The 15959-nt window shown below is 38.9% G+C and overlaps 1 protein-coding gene across 4 annotated transcripts in view; it reads right to left on the minus strand.

The window, feature by feature from the left end:
- USP6NL (USP6 N-terminal like) overlaps nt 1-15959 on the minus strand; it is a 122871-nt gene that overhangs the window by 34569 nt on the left and 72343 nt on the right. For all 4 annotated transcript variants that reach the window (XM_055352289.2, XM_055352288.2, XM_004049055.5 and 1 more), the window contains 2 exons: nt 9504-9611; nt 1450-1559 (listed from right to left, as the gene is read on the minus strand). In XM_055352289.2, coding sequence (XP_055208264.1) covers nt 1450-1559; nt 9504-9611 — 218 coding nt within the window. The remainder of the gene's footprint in view (nt 1-1449; nt 1560-9503; nt 9612-15959) is intronic.

The raw sequence follows: 15959 nt of genomic DNA on the forward strand, positions 1-15959 counted from the left end.
CTCTTACTAGTATCACTGAGCCCTGTGATGAAAGTCAATGGAAAACTACGAATTCAGGCAGAACTGCTAGGTTCAGATTTTCAGGAAGAAAGGTTTGAGTTATCCCTCTAGGTAAAGAACCACAACCATCTGAGTGCTTGCTGAGGGCAAAGGGAATATGGAATGGGCAGTGAAACGTGGCATTATAAACACCACCTGTGACCACACGACCAGTCACAGAAGTGATTGCTACAATTATTATGAGTATTTCTTCCTTTTTTTTTTTGTAAATATGCTTGTATATATACCAACAAATATTTTCTTCTTCCCTTTCTTTTACCTTATCATCTAACATAAGGTATCTTAATAACAGTCAACTTTATACCACAGTGTGTGAGTTACAGGATACTAAAGCAGAAGTGTGATCATCTCCCAAAGACTTGGCATCCTCACATGGGGAAAGAATTAGCACATTTCAGCTGTGAGCAGAATAGTGTTATCATGTTAGGTGGAAGGATGACTTAGTTACTATCTTACTTGGAAATTGTTTAAGGTGGTGTGTGTGAGTGCCAAGTTGACAAGGCTGGACTGCAGTGGTTGGCTTTGGGTGTCAACTTGGCTAAACAACAATCCCCAGATATCCAAAACACTGATCTAGGTGTCACTGGGAACGTATTTTGTAGATTGATAAAAATCCATAATCTGTTAACTTTAAGTAGGAGAGATTATCCTAGAAGATCTGGGCAGGCCTCATTCAATCTGTTGAAAGGCCATAAGGGCAGATTTGAGGTTTCCCTGAAGAAGAAACTCTGCCTGTGGCCAGCAGCTTCAGCTCATCCCCGAGGCCCAGACTGTCCTTTCCCATGGCCTGCCCTGTGGATTTTGGCCTTGCCTAATCAGCCCCGACAGCTGGAGAAGCCAATATCAGCCCCGACAGCTGGAGAAGCCAATACCTTGAAATGTCCTAACATATATCTCCTGTTGGTTTCTGTTTCCTGATTAGACTCTCTGACTGATACAGAGATCAGCAAAACTGCACTTTTCATTTATAAGTTGTCATAGCAATGATATATCAATTCATTAACTTCTCATTTCATGTCCCTTTTTTAAAAAAAGTTTCATTTATGCATGGGGGTCAAGGTTATAGAGATACATTTATCACTGACAAAGTTTTTACACACACTGTCATTCTTCTATGACTTCTAATAAAAGTATCTACTATATTTCTAAGAATCCCCAGATTATAAAATGAGTCTTTACCAATTTTATAGCACATGCTATATCAAAGGTTAAAAAATTTAAGTTAAATTAGATCTTAAGTTTCACACAACATGGACGCAAATGATCTGCAAAAGCTTAAACCTTTAGGACCTAAATCGAAATTACAGTCTATAAAGGCATTCTAATTTTAAGTTAATAAAGACTATTTATAAATGCGATTAACATTTCATAATATTAAACTTTACTCACTTAACACCGTATCTGTCTCTAAACATAATGTGGTCCCGAAATGTGCGGTTGACATCCAGGTCTATTTGTCTGATGTCAGGTGAACAGCCCCGTGCTCTGTGTTTTAATTTCTGAAGAGGAAAAGAGAGAACAGATTTTTATGGAAATTAGTTGTTGAAAACTCTATGACAAATAATAATTCTCATTAAAAAGTTTTTGGTTTAAAAAAATCATTCAATGGTTAAAAAAAATCAAAACTATATATACAAAAAGGTACACAATAGAAACTTTCCCTCCCCTCCATTCCCCCATTTCTCCTACTCCCTGCTTCTCCCTCTTCCCCTACCTTCCTTCTCTTCCATCCTGTCTATCTAGTTAATTTTAATTTAGGATAGAGAACTTTTCAGAGTTGGCATTGCTGAACTATGTGAAAGTTCTTCATGGCTGAGCCATGCAGTCTGTTATGATTTCTTGTTTCTTTCCAGGATGATGCTTCTGTTTTCCTTGAAGCTAATCATTGCCTTGTTTCTCAATTTGCTTCGTTTCCCACCTAATTCAATCCTAAGCTCACTATAAATGGTATAATCTCCTCAGGTGATGTTCCAGTAGAGGTGTTCCACCAGCTTCATCTTGCTGTCTGCTGCCCCTGCCTGTGCGGCCAGACCTCTGGGCCTGCTCCTGCCTGTGCGGCCGGACCTCTGGGCCTGCTCCTGCCTGTGCGGCCGGACCTCTGGGCCTGCTCCTGCCTGTACGGCCTGACGTCTGGGCCTTCTCCTGCCTGTGCGGCCTGACCTCTGGGCCTTCTCCTGCCTGTGCGGCCTGACCTCTGGGCCTGCTCCTGCCTGTGCGGCCTGACCTCTGGGCCTGCTGCACAGCTCAGGTCTTGGAGCCTCCCTTCTCCACCTGCTGGGGTGGTTTTCTCCCATGTTGGGCCCCGTTTCCTGGTCTCATATCTTTTTTTCTCAGGTTCTTCCCTTGCTCTGCAGGAACACACCCTTTAGTAGCTCCTGTGAAAGGCTATATGGAAGATAAAATTTTTGAAACTTTGAATATCTGATCATTCTACCCTCCTATTTAACTATTTGGCTGTTTTAGAATTCTAAGTTGGAAAATATTTTTGCTCAAAAGGCACAGCTTCACCGTCTTCTGGCTTCCAGTGTTGCTATTCTGTTTCTTTATGTGCAATCTGCGTTTTCTCTCTAGAAGCTTGTAGGAGTTTCTCTCTCCATGTATTGAAACTTCACATTTCAGTACTGGGTTTGGATCTATTTTTATCCACAGGGTTGGGCACTTAGTGAATCCTTCCAATCTTAAAAACTCCTACCCAAATCTTTCAGCTCTCAGACATCTTCAACAATTCATTTGTCAATTTCTTCATCTTCCCTTCCTGTAGGGTCCAACCCCATAGGGTCGGTGAGTTTCTCCCCGCGTGTGGCGACAAGAGAGTACAGAAATAAAGACACAAGACAAAGAGATAAAAGAAAAGACAGCTGGGCCCGGGCGACCACTACTACCAATGCACGAAGCCCGGTAGTGGCCCCGAATGTCTGGCTGCGCTGTTATTTATTGGATACAAAGCAAAAGGGGCAGGGTAAAGAGTGTGAGTCATCTCCAATGATAGGTAAGGTCACGTGGGTCATGTGTCCACTGGACAGGGGGCCCTTTCCTGCCTGGCAGCTGAGGGAGAGAGAGAGAGGGAGACAGAGAGACAGCTTACGCCATTATTTCTGCTTATTAGAGACTTTTAGTACTTTCACTAATTGACTACTGCTATCTAGAAGGCAGAGCCAGGTGTACAGGATGGAACATGAAGGCGGACTAGGAGCGTGACCACTGAAGCACAGCATCACAGGGAGACGGTTAGGCCTCCGGATAACTGCAGGCGAGCCTGACTAATGTCAGGCCCTCCACAAGAGGTGGAGGAGTAGAGTCTTCTCTAAACTCCCCCGGGGAAAGGGAGACTCCCTTTCCCAATCTGCTAAGTAGCCGGTGTTTTCCCTTGACACTTACGCTACTGCTAGACCTCGGCCCGCCTGGCAACAGGCGTCCTCCCAGATGCTGGCGTTACCGCTAGACCAAGGAGCCCTCTGGTGGCCCTGTCCGGGCATAACAGAAGGTTCGCACTCTTGTCTTCTGGTCACTTCTCACTGTGTCCCCTCAGCTCCTATCTCTGTATGGCCTGGTTTTTCCTAGGTTATGATTACAGAGCGAGGATTATTATAATATTGGAATAAAGAGTAATTGCTACAAACTAATGATTAATGATATTCATATATAATCATATCTAAGATCTACATCTGGTATAACTATTCTTGTTTTATATTTTACTATACTGGAACAGCTCGTGTCCTCGGTCTCTTGCCTCAGCACCTGGGTGGCTTGCTGCCCACACCCTCCCTCCATTCCCATTTTCTTTTTCTGAAACTCTTATTATTACAGTCTGGGAACTCCTAGGCTATCATCTAATTTTCTTGTATTTTTCTGTATTATTTTACATCTCTTTGCTTTTATAACTGACATTCTGGGAATTTCTTCAATTGTCATTTTCAATTAAGTTTTTCATTACTAATATTTGTTATATTCATAAGCTCTGTTGTTTTTGAGTGTTCCTTTTTATAGCATTCTATACTTGTTTTATGGATGCAGTATCTATTTTTCTCTGAAGATATTAAAAATAGTTTTTTAGATTCTCTTCTTTACACTATAATCTGTTTCTTACAAGCTGCTTTCTTCATTTGCTTCCACTTGTCTTTCACGTTAGCTCCCTTCTTCAAATGAACAGCAAAACTTCATTTTCTGCTTTTGTTTAAAAGTGGGACACAAAAAAGCTGCATGCCTGGGTGAGGCTTCCTGACTGTGATCCTGCTCGTGGAGGGATGTGGCCAAGCAGTTGGACTGGAGTTCCCTGAAGTCAGTACCTTTGGGTTTATTTTCTTATGCTGATCATATCCCCCACAGAACGCTCTTCCAATCTCCTGTCAGGAAGACAAGCACCTGGCTGCTAGTGATCTGGGAGGTGAGTTGAGGAAAAAGGCTGGACTGTCCAAAATTTAAACTACTCAACTCCTCTGCTTTCATGACAGCAGCTCACCCTCAGCAAGGTCTGCGTTTACCCTAGTCCAGAGGCCCTCTGTTTCATCCTCGCCAAATAACAAACCTCCAGTCTTGGGCCAGCACTGAGGGGGCTAAGGAGCTCTAACTGCTTCTGAAACAGACTTTCAACCACTTCTGTGTTTAGCTTCACCTCCACTTCCAGAGGTTCCTGCAGTTGGCAATTACCAAGCCTTACGGAGACTCTGAGCTACTAATCAGGTTGCTTCTCCAATTCCCACTGCCAGCCTAGGATTTAGCTTCCTCAGGTTTGCTAAGTTTACTAAATGTCTGTCTGCATTCTCATTTTCCAAAACTGGTAGCTGTTAAGCATCTCCCATTTTCTTATTTCTGTGGGTTTGCCTTTTTATAATAAAAACTCTGCTATCAATTTAGTGGCATTTCAAGGGAAAGGGAGCTAAATGAGTATGTTGAATCTCCCATGTTTAAACAGATGGGAGATTAAAATTTAACCATGTTTAATATAAATAAGAATTTATATACATATGTTATATTGACCCATTTACCATGTATGGTAATACGGACTTCTGCTTGAATCAATTCCAATAAATATATATAAAAACATAACTGTTCCCGACTTCAGCTAAAAGTGGAAAGAAGGTTATCTGGGCATGTCTATTATAAAGCTATCTGGGCATGTCTAGAATAAGGCTATTTGGGCATGTCTACAATAAGTATGTGTATGTTAAGTGTTTTATGAGTCTGTGTATTTTTGTGTATTGAAGCTCAGAGAAGGGGCTTCTGCAGCTTTTTAAAACAGGAAGAACAGCCACAGTATGTTTCAGAATTCTCAAGACAGAGGAAGACATTTAGAGTATTGTATTAGGTTCATATGGCCACTAAAATGTTATTGTATATTATTTCTGAAAAAGGTGGTTCAGAAGATATTATAAAAATTTAGCTTGAAAAATAAATCTGTACATATTTGTTCTCTTCCATCCTTTTTTTTTTTTTTAAAGATAATGGGCAAGGCCGGGCACAGTGGCTCATGCCTGTAATCCCAGCACTTTGGAAGGGTGAGGTGGGGGGGATCACAAGGTCAGGAGATGGAGACCATCTTGGCTAACACGGTGAAACCCCGTCTCTACTAAAAATGTGAAAAAAAATAACCGGGCACCTGTTATTTACAGGCGGGCACCTGTAGTCCCAGCTACTCAGGAGGCTGAGGCAGGAGAATGGTGTGAACCCGGGAGGCAGAGCTTGCAGTGAGCCGAGATCGCGCCACTGCACTCCAGCCTGGGCAACAAGAGTGAGACTCAGTCTCAAAAAAAAAAAAAAAGAAAGAAAAAACAAAAAAGATAATGGGCAAGTAAAGAGGTTTCACTTGTTGTTCTACAGGCTTCCTTGTAAAAGATGAGATGTCAAAACACAGGAAGAAAATGTTTGACAAGACATGATAAAATAAAATGCCTTAAAATAAAAGTTAATAGGAAGGCAGAAAAGACCCAAACGCATCTGTAGTATCAGTTCCTCCAGAGGACAAGAAAATCCATCATAAAAAAGGCCTCATGGTGGAAGAAAAGCCTGGGTAAGTATGTAAAAAATAATAGGTCCGAAATATTATTTATGTCCTAAAATGTTTATAAGCTAATGCATGGAATGCAGGAATCAAACATATTTTTTTACTCCTGAATGAAAAGAGGTAAACAATTTCTACAGTTACCTTTGAGATTAGGTGGGTTGAGATCCACGAGCGTCACAGTAATATAAAAATAAATACTTTATTTTAAAAAATGGGGTCAAATGAACCCATAAACCTGAGGGCAGAAGTACAGTGGAAAGCATTTAGATAAAAAATTGGCATTATTGGCCAGGCACAGTGGCTCACGCCTGTAATCCCAGCACTTTGGGAGGCCAAGGCGGGTGGATCACAAGGTCAGGGAGTTCAAGACTAGCCTGGCCAGCATGGTGAAACCCCATCTCTACTAAAAATAGAAAAATTAGCCGGGCATGATGGCGGGCACCTGTAATCCCAGCTACTCGGTAGGCTGAAGCAGAGAACTGCTTGAACCTAGGAGGTGGAGGTTGCAGTGAGCCGAGATCACACCACTGCACTCCAGCCTGGGCAACAGAGTGACACTCTGTCTCAAAAAAAAAAAAAAAAAAAAATTAGGATTATCATTGTGAGTTTGGCCTACGAGATTACTGAGCCACACTAAGGCCTGTGGATGAAGCTGTTTTCCACTATGGTCTGATCCTGTACCATCTGTAAGGTACACTGCTAAATGGAAGAGAGAAAAATAAAAATGAGATAACAGAAGAGGAAAACATTAGATGAGAGCAGCCAAGACAGCTTGGATAGTAAATCCTACCCCTGCCACTTGCTAACCTTGGGGTGAAAAGTCACTTAGCCTCGCTAAGCTCAGTTTCCTCATGTGTAAGATAAATATAATAATGACAAAACCTGCATCTTGGCATGGTTGCAGGAACTAAATGAGGTAATTCCCATAGAGCACTTAGACATAAAAGTATTCAAACAATGTCAGCTCTCCTCATGGTAAAGTAGGTACTTTATTTTAAAATACGGCAATATGAAGCTTCAAGTTAAAACTAATCAGATCCAAATTGGAGGAGATCAGGGAAGGTCTTTGCAATGTGCTTTGAAATTCACCAATCTTTTTCCTTCCTGTAGGAAACAAAGCCCCACCAAGATACCTCCTACTCCATGAAGTCTTCCTGGACCATAAAGGTGATTTCTTTTCTTACCCTCTTTTCAACTCCTACTTTTAGAGTATTTATCACAGACTATTATTAAATATTTCTATGCAACCATGTCTCCTCCAACCTAGAAGAAAAGATTCTTGCCACTGTACCTATTCATCCTCATACGTTCTTCAATACCACCCACAGAGCTTTATGGGGACAAGAAAGGACAAACAGGCCACCAGGGGAACTTGAAGGACTGAATGCTGATAATATGCTGGGTCCAAATAATTTCACCCATCTGAGAAAAGTCTCGGCAGATTAAGAGAAGGTTGTAGTTTTAGTCCTACTGAAGTTCCAGTTCGTGGAAGATGTGTGGAGAGAAAGAGTGGATGAGAAAGGAAAAAAAAGTTGGCTAAATAATGATGCTGGGGGAAACTCAAATAGTAAAAATAATATTGATGACAGTGTTTAAAATCACAGGCTTGAAGGTACTGGCAGGCAAATCATTCTTTTGTTGTAGTTGCTGTCAGTTTTTACTAAATGGTTCTCTTGTATTAACTGGCCATCTGATAATTTTATTCTACATAGAAAAAGTCTAAAATATAACTGAAAATTAGAGTACTATTAGCAGGCAAGCTGGGATGAATAGTGTCCCTCCAAAACTCATGTCCACCAAGAACCTGTGACTGTGACCTCATCTGGAAATGGGGTCTCTGCCGGGGTAATCAAGTTAAGATGAGGTCATCCTGGATGAGGGTGGACCCTACATGCAATAACTATTGTCCCTATCAGGAAAGACAGACACACATTCACAGGAGGGAGGATAGCCAGGTGATAAGGAAGACAGGGATGGAGCAATGCCAAAATGCACTAAGGATGGCAGGCCACCACCAGAGGCTGGAAGAGGCCAGGAAGGATGCCTCCCTAGAGCCGTGAGAGAAAGTGTTGTCCTGCTGACACCTTAATTTTGGACTTCTGTCCTCAAGAACTGTGAGAGAGAGAGTTCTGTTGTTTTAAGCCGCTTAGTTTGTGGTACTTGGTTACAGCAGCCCTAGGAAATGAATACAGCATGTAAATAAAGTGCTTTTTCTTTCATTTTCTACTTTCATTATTTAAACAAATACTAACAGAGCACCTACCATATGCTAGGCACACTGTACTAGGTGCTGGGGTTGTATTTCATATTATGTTCTCTCAGACATCATGTCCTTTGCCGGGACATGGATGGAGTTGGAAGCCATTATCCTCAGCAAACTAACGCAAGAACAGAAAACCAAATACTGCATGTTCTCACTTATAAGTGGGAGCTGAATAATGAGACTATACGGGCACATGAGGAGGAACAAAACATAGTGGGGCCTGTCAGCAAGGGGTGGAGGTGGGAGGGAGAGCATCAGGAAGAATAGCCAGTGAGTGCTAAGGCTTAATACCTAGGTGATGGGATGATCTATGGAGCAAACCACCATGGCACGGCACACATTTACCTATGTAACAAATCTGCACGTCCTGCACATGTGTACCCCTGAACTTAAAATAAAAGTTGAAGAAAAAAAAAGTGTTGACTCCCCCCAAAAAAACAGCAATTTTTATTTTTTCCCATTTATTCCACATTAATTTTTTGTACATATTTTCTAAGGAACATATTTCAAAATCTATGGGTCTAAGATTCTTAGATGTAAATCTCTTACTCCTTTCAAAGGTTAATAGAAAATTTAGGTTCAGAAAGGGTATAGCTACGAGATGACAAGGAGATACATTTAAAGCACCTAATTTAAGAAAAAAATTATTACTCAGTCCAAAGTTTAACTTTTTATTAATAAATAATAAAACCTAGAGATACCCTAATAATCTTATGGCAAAGTCATCTTTTTTTCATGCTAGAAGAAAAGAATCGTACACAGCAGGTGTTGGTTAAACTGAATTCTGCTGCTGTTTCCCACGAACTCTCAAAGTGATACCACAAATCTCTCCATTAACACCATGTGGCAAACAAGCAGCTATAATTAGGTGTTAGTCCATTTTCCATGCAACCATGTCCCAATATTGATCATTTAATTACTTTAATTGATCATTTATGTATTTGAAAAGCACTTCATACTTATTGATACAGACAATAACATTTTTACTGAAGTATCTATTTAAAATTTAAGAAGCATTTTTGCAATCAAGAAAACAAATAGACCTCCAAAAGCTCCAATGCGATAGAATTTTAATATAATTTTAAGTGATCATATGAATATCTTATGTCACCTTGAATGCTAAAAGAAATGGATTTTACTTTTTAATTTCAAAATAACAAGTTAGCTTTAGCTACTCACACTATACAGGTCCCTTGTTTCTTCTTTCATTTTAGGGATCTCAAGAAGGAGGGCCCAGACTTCACCTCTGAGCTGGAGTGGTATTCCTTTGTAAATTCGCCTATGAAACTTATTAAAAGAAAAAGAAACTGAAGGTTACAAACTGAAAAAAACTTAGATTAGTCTCTACAGTTAATCTTGCTAATATTTGTTAGCATTGTATTTTCAAAGCATCTATGGCAATTAATACATTTCAACATGGCACATGGAGGTACTATCATCTCTATTTTTAAGATTCTAACAGGGAGACACAAACAAAGAAGGAGAGAGTATAACAAGAAATTGTTAAGAATGCCCAATGCATTAGCATGTTCAGGCCATTACGGAAGTGTCCCTTAAGTGGCACGAAAGCAGTCAGTGCTCTTTTTAAAGGTGTGAACATCTGATTTACACATTCCCTGATGGTATAATTAACTTCTTACACACTTTCTTCCTTTTATCCCGCACGCCTAAAAGATGCTCCAAACAGCAAAAAGGTTGCCTTGTCCCCAAAATATCCTCATGGATTGTAGAGTGCTAACTCCTAATCTCTTTCCTGCCACCTTCTCACTGGTCTCTCAGAAGATACCAAGCTTCTCCTCATCTATCTGAAAACTCCAGTTAATCCTACTGGCAATCTTCAGTGTTCTCTCTTTCTCACTCTCATTTCCCCTCCCCTGCCCTTTCTCCTTCTTTTCTCTCCTCTTTTCAGTTCTTGCTATTTTTTCAGGAAAACTTTTTTCTTTTTCTTAAATGACATTGATGCTATCTGATAAGACAAAAACAACGATAAATCTTCATCAAGGGAAGACATCACTTTTGAATGAAATTAGGCATGAAACATTGGTATCATCGGCCGGGCGCAGTGGCTCACGCCTGTAATCCCAGCACTTTGGGAGGCCGAGGTGGGCGGATCACAAGGTCAGGAGATCGAGACCATCCTGGCTAACACGGTGAAACCCCGTCTCTACTAAAACTACAAAAAAATTAGCCGGGCATGGTGGTGGGTGCCTGTAGTCCCAGCTACTCAGGAGGCTGAGGCAGGAGAATGGCGTGAACCCGGGAGGCAGAGCTTGCAGTGAGCCGAGATTGCGCCACTGCACTCCAGCCTGGGCGACAGAGTGAGACTCCATCTCAAAACAAACAAACAAACAAACAAACAAACAAAAAAACCATTTGTGTCATCAACTCCTTCCATCCTTGAAAGTGTACTGCTATTGCCCTAAGAATCTTAAGTTCAATACACCTCTCCGTCTTCTTGTAATTAATTTTTTCCTCAAGTCTAATTACTCAAAATAACATAAAACCTATTACGGTCATCACAATGTTGTGCCTAACACTTTGAAACTTAAAAATAAACGTCCAAACAGGGAAATAATTAAATAAATTATAGCAGAAGCCCTTCAGGTAAGAACTAGTACTCTTATTATCATCGTAATATACTTGAATGTTATGGTTCAGAAAATAAGATGCCAGTTCTAATAACTGAAATATTGAAGAGCTACAATAAGCAGTACACAAGGCTTTAACTATTACACTACTGAGACTTTTTTAAACTAAAGCTTTAGTGACTAAGTCATAAAGCAGCTTTAAGAAACTTCGATCATGTGGTTGAAGGTGAGTGACAAAGTCGAACAACTTTTATTATAAAACAGTGAATACTGTAAGGTTGATTCAAATAATGACTTACAAAATTTGTTTTGTTCTTTTGGTATAAATATAGTATGCCTCCAATTTGAAATTTCAGTAGATAGTGACTACAGTCATAGGAATTTTAATCCCATGCGATCACTTTAACTGGAGGAATATGTACAGAAAGGCTTCATGTTGACCATAAAACTAGACTCGCAACATTTGCCACATGCTCGACAAACTGAGTGCAGTTAAAAACAAGTGAATTTAAGACTTGTTTTCCCAAAGGAAGTTATGATCTATACCACTTCACAATTATAGTAAACTGTGATTTTCAAGTAATATCATCCACAAAAAGTCACTTCAAATTATCTTCTAAATTTCTAGAGTAAAGATGTCGTACTGCAGGCAACTGATTTGAGTAACAGAAAGTGTAGAAATCACTGCAAATGCTAAAAGTAAAATTTTAATAGCAAAGTGTAATATGACTGACTTCAGTGGACCCGAACAAGTAAAATAATGACATTTTTAATGAGTAACATAAGCGCTCTGACACTTATTTCTTAAGCTATATTACTTGAAAAGCCTTCAGACATTATTTTGTTGCTGTTGCTCAATTCTGTACTCAATAATTGTACATAAGTTACTGTACATCATTTATCGTAAAGTTAAATCTACATTTAGGGAAAAAAAACTCCATCAAATGGCTGTGATTACATTAAAAAGTAGGAAATTTGGGGGTGGAAATAAAAAATTAATGGTCCCCATACTAGTACAGAGCTAAAATTAAAAATCAGGTACATATGGGAAAGGTTAAGAAATACTGATACAGTGTCATTATCATCATCCATGGCAACAATTAACCCAAATTACTGAGCATTTACCATGCACAAGAAACTATTTTAAGCAACTATTTAACAACTATTAGAAACTATTTAACAACTATTAGAAACTACTTAACAACTATTTAAATAAGAAACTATTTAAACTGTTTTATTTTATCCCTTCCCTTTAAGCTATTTATGGATATTTACCTCATTTAATTATACTAACAATTCTCTAACTTTAATTATACCAACAACTCAATTTTACCAACGTAGAAAGTGAATCACAAAGAGGTTAAATAACTTGCCCAAAAGCAAGCACAAGATGTTATAAAAGATGACTGATTTTACAGTTCGTAAAAAACAATGACCACGGCCCATGGTTTTGCCCAGCTGGACTTACTAAAATACACGGAATAGCGAACAGGAAAGTATCAAGAAAGCCCAAGAGCAGAAAACACTAAAATAATGATAATATAATTACACCAAAAACTTAAAAGGAATATAAAAACGATGTCTTTGGAATCCAAGCAGTAGGAGGTGACAAAACAAAATCACATATAGCAGAAAAAGAATTAAATTATAAGACCCTAAAATAAAAATTTTCTAATTATGCTGTTTTTCAAATACTTGTACTGTTACATGACAGACTAACTTATTACAGTTACATATCTGTCTTCACAAATTTTCTACTATCATAGAAGTTTTACAAACTCTATAAAACAAAGTGGGAATTACCTCCAAACACAACAGTTTGGATGAAATTTGCTTATTCCCCAGAACAGTAGTCCAGTTTACAGTTGTTGATAATCCTTCAACTGACAAAGCGGCATTTCATCTTTTCTACATCAGCCCCATAATGTAGGCTCAGCGGGTGGTTTCCACTTAAAATGTAAGTAAAACAAGATACAGAAGAAAAGTATCTGCCCTAGGTCAAAAAGTTCTACCTTCTTATTACAAATTCGGGGACTTTCTGCCAAATCACACTGTCTTCTAAAAATTACCGCTTTATTAAAGTGGCAGAATTTATCAGTAAAAAGTGACAGCTGGTTGTCCTCAACTCATAAACGAACATCATTCATTCATTCTAAAATGATAACTTGTAATGAATGCCTGCTTTGTGGCCAACACTTATGAGGTTCTGTGGCTACAAACATGAAAAAGATCTGTGGAGCTCACAGCGTACTGGGAAGAGAAATATGTAAGCTGATAATTATAACTTAAACAGAGAATCCTTTATCATAAAATACAGTCACATACATGAACTGCTAACAGTGCTGAGCATCATACCCTGACAGGGGAGGTGGTGGTAGAGACAGACTCCCCAATGAGCCAGAGTGGTAAAAGAAGGATGGTGGGCACCACACTGTCTGGATCTGTGAGAGAAGCTATCAGGGAGTGGCTAGCCCTTCTACAAAAAGATACACACAATTCTAAAAGAGAACTAGAAAAGGGTTAGGGACAAAGTTGCTGGGGTGAGCGCCATGCATCTGCTGTGACGGTCACTTCTTATGGGTCCAACACAGGGACTGTCATCCTGAGCTTATCTTAGAGATAACAGAAGAAAGGAGGAACTAATCCTGTGTGAGAGATGCAAAGGATTTCCTTTAGAGAAAATGACAATAAACTCAATACTGAATAGGAATGTGCCAGGAAGGGAAAAGTGGGGGTGGGAGCAGGGATGTGGATAATGATGAGTTCAACAGTAATAATAACAACTGTTAAAGAACACTTTCTGATTATTTATTATGAGCTGACACTATGCTATGTGTTTCTAAATTAATTTATTCATTGTAATATTACTGCATCCCTAAAAAGGTAGGTACTATTATTAACATATCCATTTCACAAATGAAAAAATTAGGACATACAAAGGTTAGGTAACTAGCTCAAAAGAAACCGTGTTATAAGAACTCAAATTCAGTCTGAGTCTGACTTCAGAATCCATACTCTTAACAACCATGATAAAGAACTTCTACATATTGAATTGTAACATTTCAGTATTCCAATTTGAAAAGTATCACCTTTAAGATTCTTCTACAAATTTGTTTCATAGATATGATACATAAAATCTTTAAAAAGTCTACAGTAGTCCCACAGAAACATTTAAAAATCTATGGACCTAAAAAAAAAATTCCAACAAATGACTAATGTTTTCAGTACCTTTTTCTAAACCTTGGTGATTCAAACAGTGACAAGTGTGCAATCCACATCATTATGACTGCCAGTGAGTAAACTTTTCAGCCCAGCAAGTCTGGCTGAGTTTTGTGCGAGTGTGCGCCATGAAACAGAGGCTCACTCGAGCTGCTTATGCCTTTCACTGCCTCTCCATTTTCTCTAATCATCCCTGCTCCACTGGCTCCTTTGTTTCCGCCTTCAAACAGCAACAGGTCTCCCAAATCTGCATCTAAAAAAGTTTTAAACCATCCACAAGGCCCTACTGTGTTTTATAACTACATTCTACTTCCCTGACAGACACCAAAAGGGAAAGCTGGCATAAAAGATGGTACAGTTAAATGAGCTCTAAGTCTGGACATTCTTTTGCTTGTTGCTAACAAGCTGTGTGACCTTAAGAAATTTATTTCTAAGCAATATGCCTCCATTTTCCAGTCAGTTAAGTTAAAAAAAAATGGTTAATATGGTCTGAAAGTTCCATTCAATTATTTGACCAACAAAAAAATATGTGTATTTGTAGAAGGCACTTTGCTGTGACATAGCTTAGACACAAGTATATCATGACCAGTTAAATCATAATGGTCTCCACTTAACAGAGATAACTTCACTTCATAGACTATATTTTTAAAATACAGGCTAGGCACAGTGGCTCATGCCTGTAATCCCAATGCTTTTGGAGGCTGAGGCAGGAGAATCATTTGACACCAGGAATTCGAGACCAGCCAGGGCAACATAGCAAGACCCTATCTCTAGAAAAAAAAAATTTTTTTTTTTTTAATTAGCAGGCATGGTGGTGCTTGCCTACAGTCCCAGCTACTTGGGAAGCTGAGGCAGGACAATCACTTAAGCCCAGGAGTTGCAGGCTGCAGAGAACTATAATTGTGCAACTGCACCCCAGCCTGGGCAACGGAGACCGTGTCTCTCAAAAAAACAAAAAAATTTACAATACTACTGTGCATAGGGAGGCAGTCACTGTGAGAACAGAGGCAACACAAACAACCTTAACAGAATTTGTTTGTTTTTTTTTTTTTTCATTAAAGCTTGGGTTCTAAAAATCCAAATATTCCCTACCAGGGCTATATTTTTATTTCAAATATTTTTAGAATTTCTCTGTATTACTACTATATAAGTAAGGAATCTGTGGAGAGAAAACATACTTCTCCTTGAAAGACAAGAAAAAAAAATGCTAGCTTTTTTACTTGAATGCAATTTAAAACTAGGTGTGAATTGAAAGCAGTAATTCTTTTAGAAGGTTCATTCTGTTTCACACCAAATTGGGCCATATATATCATCAAATGATTCTAGCATTATAGTTATCGGAGAGTGCTTCAAAATTATACTTCAAAGAAATGGCACTGCTAAAATCTCACTTAATGGGAACTGCATTAGCCAGAGTTGCTGTCAGAATAACAGCCCAGTAGAATTGCTCGTTTTTAGAGAGGCTTACATACTTTCATAGGCATATGTATACCATAGAATAACATAAAGCCACATAATTCTACAAATATTTTATTAGAATGAATGTGAGATTAAAGGATAGGTGCAATGCATTGAAATCTACCCTGTAATTACCACTTGAGCAATCTTTCCACAAAGATGTAAAGTAGTTGTCAAATGTAGGCCAATCTGAGACTGCATAATATTAAACAAGAGAACAGATGTTGTAACTAATATTCTACTTTGAACTGTGTCTTCTTAAAAACATCCTGAGTTCTAAACCTAATGCTAAAACAGACAGTTAATAAAATCAACGACCCCAAATGAACTCACCCCTGATGAAAACAAAGTAATATAAGAGCCTGACTAA

This window comes from Gorilla gorilla, chromosome 8 (genome assembly GCF_029281585.2).
Source record: "Gorilla gorilla gorilla isolate KB3781 chromosome 8, NHGRI_mGorGor1-v2.1_pri, whole genome shotgun sequence".
Classification (NCBI taxonomy): domain Eukaryota; kingdom Metazoa; phylum Chordata; class Mammalia; order Primates; family Hominidae; genus Gorilla; species Gorilla gorilla.